The 12524-nt window shown below is 40.4% G+C and overlaps 1 protein-coding gene across 2 annotated transcripts in view; it reads right to left on the bottom strand.

Moving 5' to 3' along the window:
* Nucleotides 1-316: 316 nt before the first annotated feature.
* DTX2 (deltex E3 ubiquitin ligase 2) overlaps nucleotides 317-12524 on the bottom strand; it is a 97182-nt gene continuing 84974 nt past the window's right edge. For both annotated transcript variants that reach the window (XM_040336865.1, XM_040336866.1), the window contains 3 exons: nucleotides 8462-8623; nucleotides 6081-6170; nucleotides 317-1398 (listed from right to left, as the gene is read on the bottom strand). In XM_040336865.1, the coding sequence (XP_040192799.1) occupies nucleotides 1174-1398; nucleotides 6081-6170; nucleotides 8462-8623 (477 nt within the window). In that variant the 3' untranslated portion in view covers nucleotides 317-1173. The remainder of the gene's footprint in view (nucleotides 1399-6080; nucleotides 6171-8461; nucleotides 8624-12524) is intronic.

Raw genomic sequence — 12524 nt, 5'->3', positions numbered from 1 at the left:
TTGAAACCCTTGCCAAGCTTTATTTTTACTCACCTGAATGACCCTCCACAGCACCTTTTTCGGGAGTGAAGACTGGTGATCCAGTTACTACTCCTGAAGTCTTCAAAAAAGCTGTAGGGTACCCACCACCAATGGACAGCCAAATGAAGGTGTCCACATCACCAAACACCAACATGGTAATCCAAAGAAGGATCCTAGCACTCTACAGTAGAGGAGAAAGGAGAAAAAAAAAAAAAAAAAAAAAAAAAAAAAAAAGAAGAAGGACTAGAGACCTGGCCCATCACTTGACCAAAGATTTAGGAGAATATTTAGGGCATTAAAATTTTCTAAAGATTTTGCTTTTTATTTGATCAATGGGACACTTAGCTTCTGCTCTTCTTTGATGTTATTTTGGGGATGCAGAGCCAGGCAAACAGGTAATAGGCAACTTCATAAGTATTAGGTAACTTCTGCAATCCCGATGTGAACATACAGCAAAATTAACTTTCTGCTGGCAATCTCCACACATTGCAGCTCAGACTGCAGTAGTCTGCCCGGCTTACTGGTTCTGTTAAAAAAGATAGTACAAACTTATAGTAACCCCGAGCCATTAAGTTCACTTTATTGGAGTCTGATCACTGAAATGACCATGCAGATAAATTGTTGTTGGCTAGTGTACTTGCATACTGATTTTTTTGTCCAAAACAGTAGGTCCTTGTGTGTATGTCCCCAATCATTTCATTTAAATTCAGACAGAAATATTGTGTGCAGGCAAGGACAAAGACTGGGGTAAACCTGCTTGATCTTGGACATTTGCAGAAGGGATTTAAATTGTTTCACACCGGCTGCCCCATTACCCTGCACCACCAAAACAAACAGATCTTTTCGAGTGTAGGCCATCTGTAGAAGACATCTCACAATGATGAACACATGTTGGGAAAGACCAAATGGAACACTTATAATGGTTGGCCCCTGTCCTGCAGGGTTGGCATTATGCTCGCATGCTAGTCTTGTATAAACCAAATATTTCCCTAGCATTTTTGTAAACCCCTAATAGATACGTATTGCTTACCAAAATATATATATAGATATATATAGATAATGCAAATTTAAGCCATAACTTTAAGGCATTGTGTAAATGAACTGAACGCCACCCCCAACAAATCACAAGTAGGCAGCCAGCTAGAAAGTCTTTTACATGTTTAAGCAGTTTTCGGACACTCCCTGAGAGGCAAGCTCAGCAAGAACATTGTCCAGGTAGTTTGCGTCAGGGAAACCATGTCCAGTTATATTTGAGGTCATTTCTGTCTTGTGATGGATTTCATTCCACACCACAGTGTCAGATTCACCCGTTGTACTTGAAACGCCAATGGTGAATATCAATCGCCTGGCCCAGGCAACCTTTAGAAGCTCTAGTACCTAAAGAAGAAAAGAAAAAAAAGTGATGTGTAATGCGTTAACAAAAGTTACATTTTTACAAACAAACTAGTTGCTATAGTACTATGAGTTTTTCCTGAATCTTTTAGGGATTTCTCATGTAGGGCAGATTATTAGACTAATTCAGCTAAAATGTATATATTTTTGTTTTGCACACCAGACACATTTTACTGAACACAATACAAATATTTTCACCAAGGTAAAGTGGTTGTAAAAGGCAGAAGTTTTTATCTTTATGAATTTGATGCATTAAGATAAAAAAGCCTTCTGTGTGCATCAGCCCCCCACCCCCCCAAAAACGTACCTGAGCCCATCTAGATCCAGTGATGCTGTAGAAGTGTCTCCGCTGCCCAGGACTCCCCTTCTTATTGGCTGAGACAGAAGTGGGGCGCCATTGCCAGCTGCTGCTGCCAATCAAAGTAAGCCAAGGAGAAGAGAGAGGGGGCGGGGCCACAGCTCTGTGTCTGAATGGACACAGGGAGTTGACTCGGCTCGGGTGCTCCCATAGCAAGCTGCTTGCTGTGGGGGCACTTAACAGGAGGGAGAGGCCAGGAGCACTGAAAAGGCACCCGAGAAGAGGAGGATCCAGGTTGCTCTGTGCAAAACCAACTGCAAAGAACAGTCAAGTATAACTTTTTTTTTTTTTAAATAACAAAACAATTAAAAAAAACTTTAGTATCACTTGTTTTTATTAGTTTAGGGTTCCTTTTTTAGTTTATTTTTTATTATTCTCTATTTAATAACATTCATATCCTTTGCAAGCAGTGTGGCTATTTGCTGTTTAGCAGAATTTGTCTAGTATGCAGTATATGGTATTCTTTGGCCATAACACAATGCAGTACAGTTAAACTAAGTAACATTTCAGATTTCTGTGTTGTGCAATTGCTGACAAGCTACTTCAGAGGTTCTTTTTTTTAATCAGACTCTGATGGCTAAACATAACTTCCAGAATTCCCTGTTGACATTACAAAGCCAAATGATGTCACACTCCTCTAATGGATTCTCCATAAACAAGTAAATGAAAAATCCAGCTACAAGAAAGCGACACCTGCTATAAACACTACTGAGTATTACACTGGCTACTGTATTCTTGGAGATTTAAGTGACTAATGAGTGATTCCCATTTATGATCAGCTAAAACGAAGTAGCTAGTGAAACTGATATTTAATATCAATCATCTATTCTCTTATAAGAACCTTACACGGTCACTTTTAAAAGACGTGTAATGTCTCAGACCCTTTTTTAAATTTTATGTAAAAGAATGGCGACTTGGAGTGGTTTTAAGTTATTTAACTGGTAAATGCTATCAATAAGTCACTTTTCTGCAACAGTTCCGTCCCATAATGCAGTGTTTTCAAGCAGCCAGTAGGTGGCACTGTTTATTCAAACTAACTAAAAAAATAAAATAAAAAACAGTTAAATAAATAGATCCAATATAAGCAAACTAAAGACAAATTCCAATAAGCTTTATTTACTGGTCACACAATATAACCTCATAACAGTTATAGAAAAACAGCACATCTCGTTGTGAAATTAAACAGCACATATAGGTTGCTACTCCTTCTCACCAGGTCATGTCATAGCTAAGGAGGCCAAAATCAGAAAAAATTAATAAGTATGCTATGATGCAATGACTTCACTTTTTGTCATATATATATATATATATATATATATATATATATAATTCTTTATATTGAATGCACATTTTCATTCAAAACGCTGCTTTAACACCAACAGATATTAATGTCTACCATGGCAAAACAGCTCATAAAACACTTAAAGGATATGTAAACCCAACGGGGCAGATCCACAAATATCTGCCCCGGCGCAGCGTATCTGAGATACGCTACGCCGGCGTAACTTACTTTTTTTGGTTTGAATCCTGAAAGAATTTGCGCCGTAAGTTATGGCGGCGTAGTGTATCTCTCGCGGCGTCAAATCGGCAAGTAGGGGGGCGTATTTCATTTAAATGAAGCGCGTCCCCGCCCTGAACGAACTGAACATGCGCCGTCCCTAAATTTCCTGCCGTGCATTGCGCTAAATGACGTCGCAAGGACGTCATTGTTTTGACGTGGACGTAAATTACGTCCATCCCGATTCACGGACGACTTACGCAAACACATTTTTTTTTTTTAAATTATACGCGGGAATGACGGCCATACTTAACATTGCGTACGCCACCAAATAGCAGGTTTAACTATACACCGGAAAAAAAAAACTAGAGACGACGTAAAAGAATGCGACGGCCGCTCGTACGTTTGTGGATCGTCGGAAATAGCTAATTTGCTTACTCGACGCGGATTACGATGGGAACGCCACCCAGCGGACGCCGAAGAATTGCATCTTAGATCCGAAGGCGTACGAAGACGTACCCCTGTCGGATCTAACCCAGATGCCGTCGTATCTTGTTTTGAGGATTCAAAACAAAGATACAACGCGGGAAATTTGAAAGTACGACGGCGCATCAGTAGATACGCCGGCGTACTCTCTTTATGGATCTGCCCCAACATTTCATTTATTGCTGCTATGTGGCTGGTGTACTATGTAGTTATATGAAAAGGTATCCTGTTCTTTTTGTATGGTTTCCTTTATGTGAAATCCCTGGTGTTCCTGTCAGTCCCTCTGCTATTAAAAACCGGCATGGCCCTATGTAAACACCTTTCTATGCTGGGAGACTGCGTGCCTTGCCTGCTCCCAGCACAGCCACCGGTGGGGACAGGAAAGCTCCTGATGCATACTTGCAATTGGGAGCTTTCTGAACATTTGGAAGTGAGAGGACATCTCTGCAAATTAAAAGGGAATTCCGTGGGGAGCCCCAGGTCACCAGAACTAGTGTCCCCATGGGAACATTTCCCCTCTCTTATTTTTCTGGGATCAATCAAAATTTGGGATTTTCTTTTACCTTCAATAATAAATGGTAAAGAGACCAAACAGAGAAGGTGAATCTTAACATGGGCACAGAGCGCAAAAAAAACTGACAGGTGTTTTGCCTTTAGATATACTTTAAGGTGGCCACACACTGATGGAAATTTGGCCTGTTCAGCAGGGACCAGACAAATTTCGATCAGTGTGTAGCCATCCCTGCTTGACAGAAGCCACAATAAGAAAGGATAAGCATCTCTTAGGCTTCATGTACACTGCTGCTGGTAAATGGACATTTAGGAGAAGTTGGGTATTTTTTTCAGCTGCCCCTGAACTCTCCTCAATTTTATCAGTACATGTACACAGGGTTGTTTATAGTCATTTCTAGGCAGTTGAGTTTAGAGGCTTTTTTTGGAAAGCAAAAAAAAAAAAATGTGTTCAGGACAGATGTTCAGAGGCATTTGAAAACTCCAAATGCCTGTAAAAGCTGGTAAATGCGTGAAAACGCGGTAACTCATGTTTAGCCGCATTTCGTTTACAGGCATTTTTAATTGGAGATACATTTTGGACTATTTGCAAAAAAAAAATTTCAATCGAAACTCGCAAATGCAGCAAAATGGACGTTTTTAAACGTCGGTTAATATCTGTCAAGTTAAATCATTCAGAAGAGGTTTTAAAACACCCCGTGTACATTAAGTCTACGTTTTGGTGTTGTAGCCACAAACTGAAAGGGGTCTGAAAAGATTCTTCCTCCAGAAATAGCATCAATTCCATTGCTAAACCAGTGAAGTCTAGCAGAACGGTGTCATATTTGGGCCTCATGTACACTGCAGCTAGTAAACGGATGTTTAGGAGCATTTGGGTGTTTTTTTCCAGCAGCCCCTGAACGCTCCTCAATTCCAGAAAACATGTTCTCTCCTGAGGACACTGGTATAAAACTGAGCATGCTGGTAGTAGGCAGGGTTATCCTGTGCTGGTTAACATCTCTCCTGTAGATGGCAGTGTAACACAAAGGATTAGGACTTCCTGTGCTCATCAATGAATTAAAGGGGTTGAAAGGTTTGTTTTTTATTTTCTAAATAGGTTCCTTTAAGCTAGTGTATTGTTAGTTCACTTACCTGTTCCTTCGATTTCTCTTCTAAATGTTTTTTTTCTTTGCCTGAATTTCTCACTTCCTGTTTCTCCTCAGTAAACTTGCCCCCATAATCCGAGCTGTTCTGGCTGGGGGTTAGTCAGCCAGAACAGCTTACTGAGGAGGAACAGTAAGTGAGAAATTTAGACAAAGAAAAAAAAAACATTTAGAAGGGAAATCAGGGGGAAAAGGAAAGTGAACAAACAATGCAATAGCTTAAAGGAACCTATTTAGAAAATAAAAACAAACCTTTACAACCCCTTTAAATTGAAGTATTGTATATCTGTCTACACCAGGGGTCTCAAACTGGCAACCCTCCAGCTGTTGCAAAACTACAAGTCCCATCTTGCCTCTGCCTGTGGGAGTCATGATTGTAACTGTCAGCCTTGCAATGCCTCACGGGACGCCAGATTGAGACACCTGGTCTACACATTTGCTTTTACTTCTATATGTTTTACAGGTCAGTCCAGTAAAGGAAAGTTAGAGCAAGTTATTTGTTCCAGTTATCAGTTTTGAATTTTGTGAGTTAACGTTAATAAATAAAAGTGAAGGACAATATGGGAGACAACATTTTTGGCCTATAAACAAAACAAATATCAATACATTAAAAATAAATACAATTCTTGAAAGTAAAAGCCTTGGACGATTCAAACATGTTAATTTCACTTACCAATCTTCCTCTGTCATTGTCTGGAAGATAACAGTGGCGAGGAAAGCCCCGTGCTGAATAAGGCCTTCCTGGGTTTGGGTGTTCTGGACCCTGCAGAAAGAGGATGTCACCAGATGTAAGAAAGTCTAATTGTGTTATGACATTATCCATTTATCCACTGCAGACCACAGATCAGCCAGTGACCTAGCCCAGGTGTGGGAGCCCATCTTTCACCGGCAGGCTTTGCAGTATTGCTTATGCTCAGTTTCCTTATAGATCTCACTGGAGAAAAGTCTTCTTGCAAGCCCATCGAGCGACTGCTATTGTAATACAAATTATATAGAAACACTGTGCGTCCTGATCTGGGAAAAACAGGAGCACTGTCTGGCAAATGTCCCAAAACCTGGTCCAAATTACCAACTAATCTGTGATCTATACTGTGGTCCATTAAAGGTTTGGCAAAAAAAAAAAGAAGAAGAATAGGGGATATCAGTGTTCTATACATGTATACATAGTTGCCATCAGCCCAAATTTACATTTCCTATGGTCTACAAGAAAGTAAGTTCCACCTTTGCCTGTGCAGAGCTAGGTGATGTCTCTGGAAAGGGCTCCCCATTCCCATCCCTGACCCCATATACTTGGCCCTACCTGTGCTTTATTGCATGTGATGTGTCCTCTTGTGACAGTGCCCTGGCCTAGCAGCCAATTGCTAAGCCTTAGCCCAATCACATGACCAGCAGCGTGGGGTCCCCAACACAGCCAATTTCAGCGCTGGCTGAAGTGACCAAGGAGCTGCAAGGGAGCGCAGGTAAAGTGAGTTTATGGAGAGTTGGGGAGGTCCCTTTGAAGAGACATGGTCACCTTGGCCTGCAGAGGTGAGGTGACGGGGTCTCTAACATATATTTGTTTGCCCAGCTGTGCCAATACCAATTTTGTATTGAAAGCTTTATATACGGTGACACGTTTTTCTCATTGGATGTCATTGCTGCATCATTTACTTGTGAGAATCTTTTTTTTTTTCATTTTATGAGTTTATGTGTGTAATATATGGACACTGAAGCATTAATTGTATTTTGCACATTCATCTAGATATTTTTTATATGTATATAATTTATGATGACCAAGTCATTTCTTAAAAAGGGGTAGCACACTATTTGAGTATACATTATTGTACATTTTGTGTTCAGATGTTTTGGTGCAGTAGCCTTTTTTTCTTATTAAAACACGCAGGTTATTTTGGTTTCTTTAAATATATTTGTGAAAAGCGGACATACAGTCCTGCCTCTAGTTGTCTTACTTATGCTGGCCATACACACACAGAATTACAGCCATTTGCAGACTAAGGGGCAGATCCACAAAGAAATTACGCCGGCGTGGTATGATTGTTTTGAATCCTCAAAACAAGATACAACGGCATCTTGGCTAGATCCGACAGGCGCACGTCTTAGTACGCCATCAGATCTTAGATGCAATTTTTCGGCGGCCGCTAGGTGACGTTTCCGTTGAAATCCGCGTCGAGTATGCAAATTAGCTATTTACGGCGATCCACGAACGTACGTCCGGCGCATTTTTTTACGTCGTTTTCGCTCGGCTTTTTCCGGCGTATAGTTAAAGCTGCTGTTATGAGGCGTAGTCAATGTTAAGTATGGCCGACGTTCCCGCGTACAATTTTGAATTTTCGACGTCGTTTGCGCAAGTCGTTCACGAATAGGAATTTGCGTAGAATGACGTCACCGTCGTAAGCATTGGCTGGATCCGGTTTAATTTTGAGCATGCGCACTGGGATACCCCCAGGGACGGTGCATGCGCAGTTCCAAAAAAACTTTGTTTACGTCTGGTCATAAAACACACCCCCATTAGATCCTTTTGAAATCCGCGCCCTTACGCCGCGCTAGATACACTACGCCACCGTAACTAATGGCGCGGATTAAAAAAAAAAATAATAATAAGTTACGGCGGCGTAGCGTATCTTAGATGTATGTGGATCTGCCCCTAAATGATTATTCATCAGGGCAAAAGCGAATTGACAGAATAATCACATTTACATTATTGTAGTGACCACTGGATAACAATAAAACATATATTGAGTATACAAAACAGAATATTCTTATTGTTTCGATTACAACATACACTTTAGTTGAAAAGGTAATACTTTTAGCATCGGCTCCATCAACATTAGCCGGACCCACAGTCGAAATCGGCAGTAAAGTTGGGTCCCCCAACGGCACGATTGTCGAAAGATCTTTCCGAAAACTACCAGTTTCGGCTGAAATTCTGTGCGTGTATTCCAGCATTAGTCGTGACCAAATACTTTTACAAACGACACAAACTGATAAACTAGGTTCAGATTATTTTATAAGTGGACTCCACCAGCAGAAATGATCAGTGCAGAAAGAATGTACCTGTATTCCTGGATTAATGGTATATATAATGTGGATAGTGCCACAATCTTGATGACCAGGCAACGACTGCGGGATTAAATAGATTTCCATCTTTCCTTTGGGCTGAGTTCCAGTTTTTTCACCATAAATGGTTTTACATGAAGGACACTGCAGACTTCCATCCTGAAGATTACAAGTTCACACAGGACAGTTACTAAATATAAACGTACCAATTATCGTACTCAATACCATACACTGTTTTTATTTTACATTTTTATACAGTTTAAAATTTATTGGAGTAGTCTCAGCAATTTAGTGATTTAGCATTTCTGCTGCAATGCAAAGTGGTGCAATACAGGGGCAATGTTACAGCTATTAGATTGTAAGCTCTTCTGAGCGGGGCCCTCTTAATCCTCTGTATTGTCTCCTTTTTACATTGAAAAGCACTGGGAAAACTGTTGGTGCTATATAAATCATGTATAATAATAATAATAATAATAATAATAATAATAATAATAATATTATTATTAATATTAAATCAATCACAACTGAATATATGAATTCTTTCCCTGATTTTTGCTTAGAAAACTCATTGCATATCAATCATAATAATACCCTTTCCTACTTAACTATTTTTTTTTTACGTGTACAAATCAGGCACAAAAGCATGCGCCCGACTGTTAGTAACTTGTTTAATAGATCTCCCTTAGGGGCCAACTCAATCAACCATTTAAAAAAACGTTATGCAACTATATGTGCTCACATGATCGACAGAATCTATAACCAATCTGAATAAAAAAAAATAAAAAAATTGGCATCCGGAAAAAAAACAAAAAAAACACGGTCTTTGTACCGCTTTTGTGAAAAGCGGTTTGTTCCATGAAAGCAAAGCCGACGACATACAGAACAATGCTTTCTGTTTAGAAATTAACATAAAGCTGTACTTTTGCCTGACACGAAAAACATGCAGACATTACATAGTACACTGTTTTCTCTGAGCACTGGAGACTCTTACCTGACAGAGTAACAATTCCCCTTTATAAGATATCATCTCCCCTGCGAATACCCGATGCTGCCCATTGTCGTGGTGACAGAATGTCACTAAAATAACATTTGCTTTGCTGATCTCCATTTGCTTTAACTATCAATTAATGGAAAACCCTTGTAAACCCTTACTTATACAGTCATGGCCAAAAAAAATTGGCACTCCTGATGTCAGATAATGCACCACTTTGACCATTGTTGCCATTACACATGTTTAGGAATTCTCATGTTTATTTATTTTGTTTGTATTGGTGTGACACAAAAAAGCGTAAGACAAAAAAAAAAAAAAAAACACTAAAATCTTACACATTCCATGCAAAACTACAAAACTGGACTGGACAAAATTATTAGCACCCGAATTTTTGACACAAATCGGCTTTATTGTGCACGAGCGAAAATAAAAGGGGAATTAGCTGAGAGCAAAGTGATGAGAATGGGAAGATCTCCAAGGAGGATATCACAGATGTTGATGGCAGTGCACATTTCTCCAAACTCTCACAGGCGCCTTTTGCTTCAAATACCAGTCACACCAAATGTCCCTTGCCAGCATCAGCAAAGTGCCTTTTCTCCCTGTGTCTAGGGGTTACAACAGCCCAGGAGCATCTTGATTCATAGCATGGCGGCGGCTGATCATTCAGGACACTTCGCAAATGGTGGGGGAAATGTTTTCTCTCGGCTCTGCACCAGTACTGTGTGGGGTGTCTCTCCACCATACACCAGCTCTCCCGCTCCTCATAGATCGCCTGTAATTTCATTAGCACCCGAATTTAATATTTGGTAGCACACCCCTTGGAAAAAATTACTGAAATCAATCGCTTCCTGTAATCATCAATGAGTTTCTTAGACCTGTACCTGTCTACTGGAACTTTGGACCACTCTTCTTTCGACAAACTGCTCCAGGTCTCTCAGATTAGAAGGGTTCCTTTTCTAAACTGCTGTTTGGAGATCTCTCCACAGGTGCGCTATGGGATTTAGCTCTGGACTTATTGCTGGCGGGTTCACTACTCTCCAGTGCTTTGTCTTAAACCATTTCTGGGTGCTTTGTGATGTGTGCTTTGTGTTATTGTCCTGCTGCAAGACCCATGACCTCTGACAGAGAGACAACTTTCCGACACTGGGCCCTACATTGCACTTCAGAATTCTTTGATAGTCTTCAGATTAATGCCATGCACACAGTCAAGACATCCAGTGCCTGAAGCAGCAAAACAACATCAGCGAACCTCCATCATGTTCGATTGTAGAGACTGTATTATTTTCTTTAACCCCTTCACACCCACTACAAATATGCCGCCCCACTGGACTGGGATTTTTCCATGGTGCTGCATATTTCTGTTTGTCAAATTTTTGTTCTCAAATTTCTCTTCCCCATACTCCGTGTTTCACACAGACACACAACAGAAAGGCGAAGTACATTTTTCACCATTTTAACAGGTTTCCGGTGTGATTTCTATATGGACAGCACCTGTTAAAGTGTAAGTAAACCCTTCTATTGTTTTCAGCCAAGGAAGCTGCCATCTTGGCCTCTGTTTAATCTGCAACTGCCATAATGCTGCACATGTGATCCATTATGACACCGGTCATTGGATGGTTTGACAGTTTGGTTGAGAGCACAACCAATGTGACAGCTAGCATTTCCGGCATGCCGGGAATGTTAACTGTTTTTTGAAACTATAAAATAGAAGGGTTTACTTCCGCTTTAACTAATATAGGCGAGTTTAACTACAAATTACAGGAGCATCACAAACTTGGAAAGCAATTATTTCTTACAATTTTGAGAAAATGCCAATAACGTTGTCTAGTCCATTTTTGGAGTTTTGCACAGAATGTGTCAGATTTAGGCTAGGTTTACATCACGATTTTTATATCCGATAATCGGACCGTTAAATCGGATGGAATCGTATATGACAAAATCGTATGTAATCGTATGTCAAAAATGTTCACTAAAAAATCGGATCCTGATTTTAAATAATGTCTGGCTTTCTGGGAAAAAGAAGATTCTTGAAGTTTCTAGCTCGTTCCAGTGTCTAGTGCGCATGCGTATTAAAAAATCGGGTACGATTTATCGGATAAAAACGCACAGTCATCCGATTTATTACGATTTTAGATTGACCACAATATAAAAAAAAAAAAATCGGACACGATTTTAATACGATTTCAAATCAGGACCAAAAATCGTGGTCAAACACGATTTTTGATGCGATTTTAAATCGTATCAAATCTGATGCGGATCAAATCGGATGCACTTGGGGACCTACATTAATGAATGGAAGTGAATGGATACATTTTGCCATAAAGATTTGTACGATTTCAAACCGTGAAATCGTGAGAACAAGTAGGATGATAAAATCGTGGTGTGAATGCACCCTTAGCTTTTTGTTTCTCCACTTTTTTTGTGTCATACCAATACAAACAAAATACATAAACATGAGAAAGCCTAAACATTTGTAATTGCAACAATCTTCTGGGAGAAGTGGTGCATCATCTGACAGAAATGCAGGGGTGCCAATATTTTTGCCATGACTGTACCCAGTGAATTGACTGGCCTCAGGTGATACACAGGGATAAAACAAATCGTCCTACGCCTACATACATTGTACCTATCTGCAGTCTTCTCTTCTCTACATCAGTTCAAACTGATGAATTTATAAAGTTTGTCTGAGCTGTCAGAAAACATTGGGGAGAACTGAAGTTACACTACGAAGAGCTCAATGAGGAGAGCCGATTGGAGGAAAGAGACACATCCTCCTTCAGACAGCACACACAGAAACAGATCCGAGGCTGTCAATCACAGGCTGTATTCTGAAGCTCCCTCCCCATCACCTTGTTTCCCTAGGTGTGACTCGAAATTTCAGGAAACATTTTTAACACAGCCCCCTGGCATAGTACACGGACCCCTGGCATATTACACGGTCCCCTGGCATATTACACGGTCCCCTGGCATATTACACGGTCCCCTGGCATATTACACGGTCCCCTGGCATAGTACACGGTCCCCTGGCATAGTACACGGTCCCCTGGCATAGTACACGGTCCCCTGGCA

Source organism: Rana temporaria, chromosome 2 (assembly GCF_905171775.1).
Source record: "Rana temporaria chromosome 2, aRanTem1.1, whole genome shotgun sequence".
NCBI classification, from domain to species: Eukaryota; Metazoa; Chordata; class Amphibia; order Anura; family Ranidae; genus Rana; species Rana temporaria.
The sequence above is the reverse complement of the archived record's forward strand: the minus strand, read 5'-3'. Positions and strand labels throughout refer to the sequence as shown.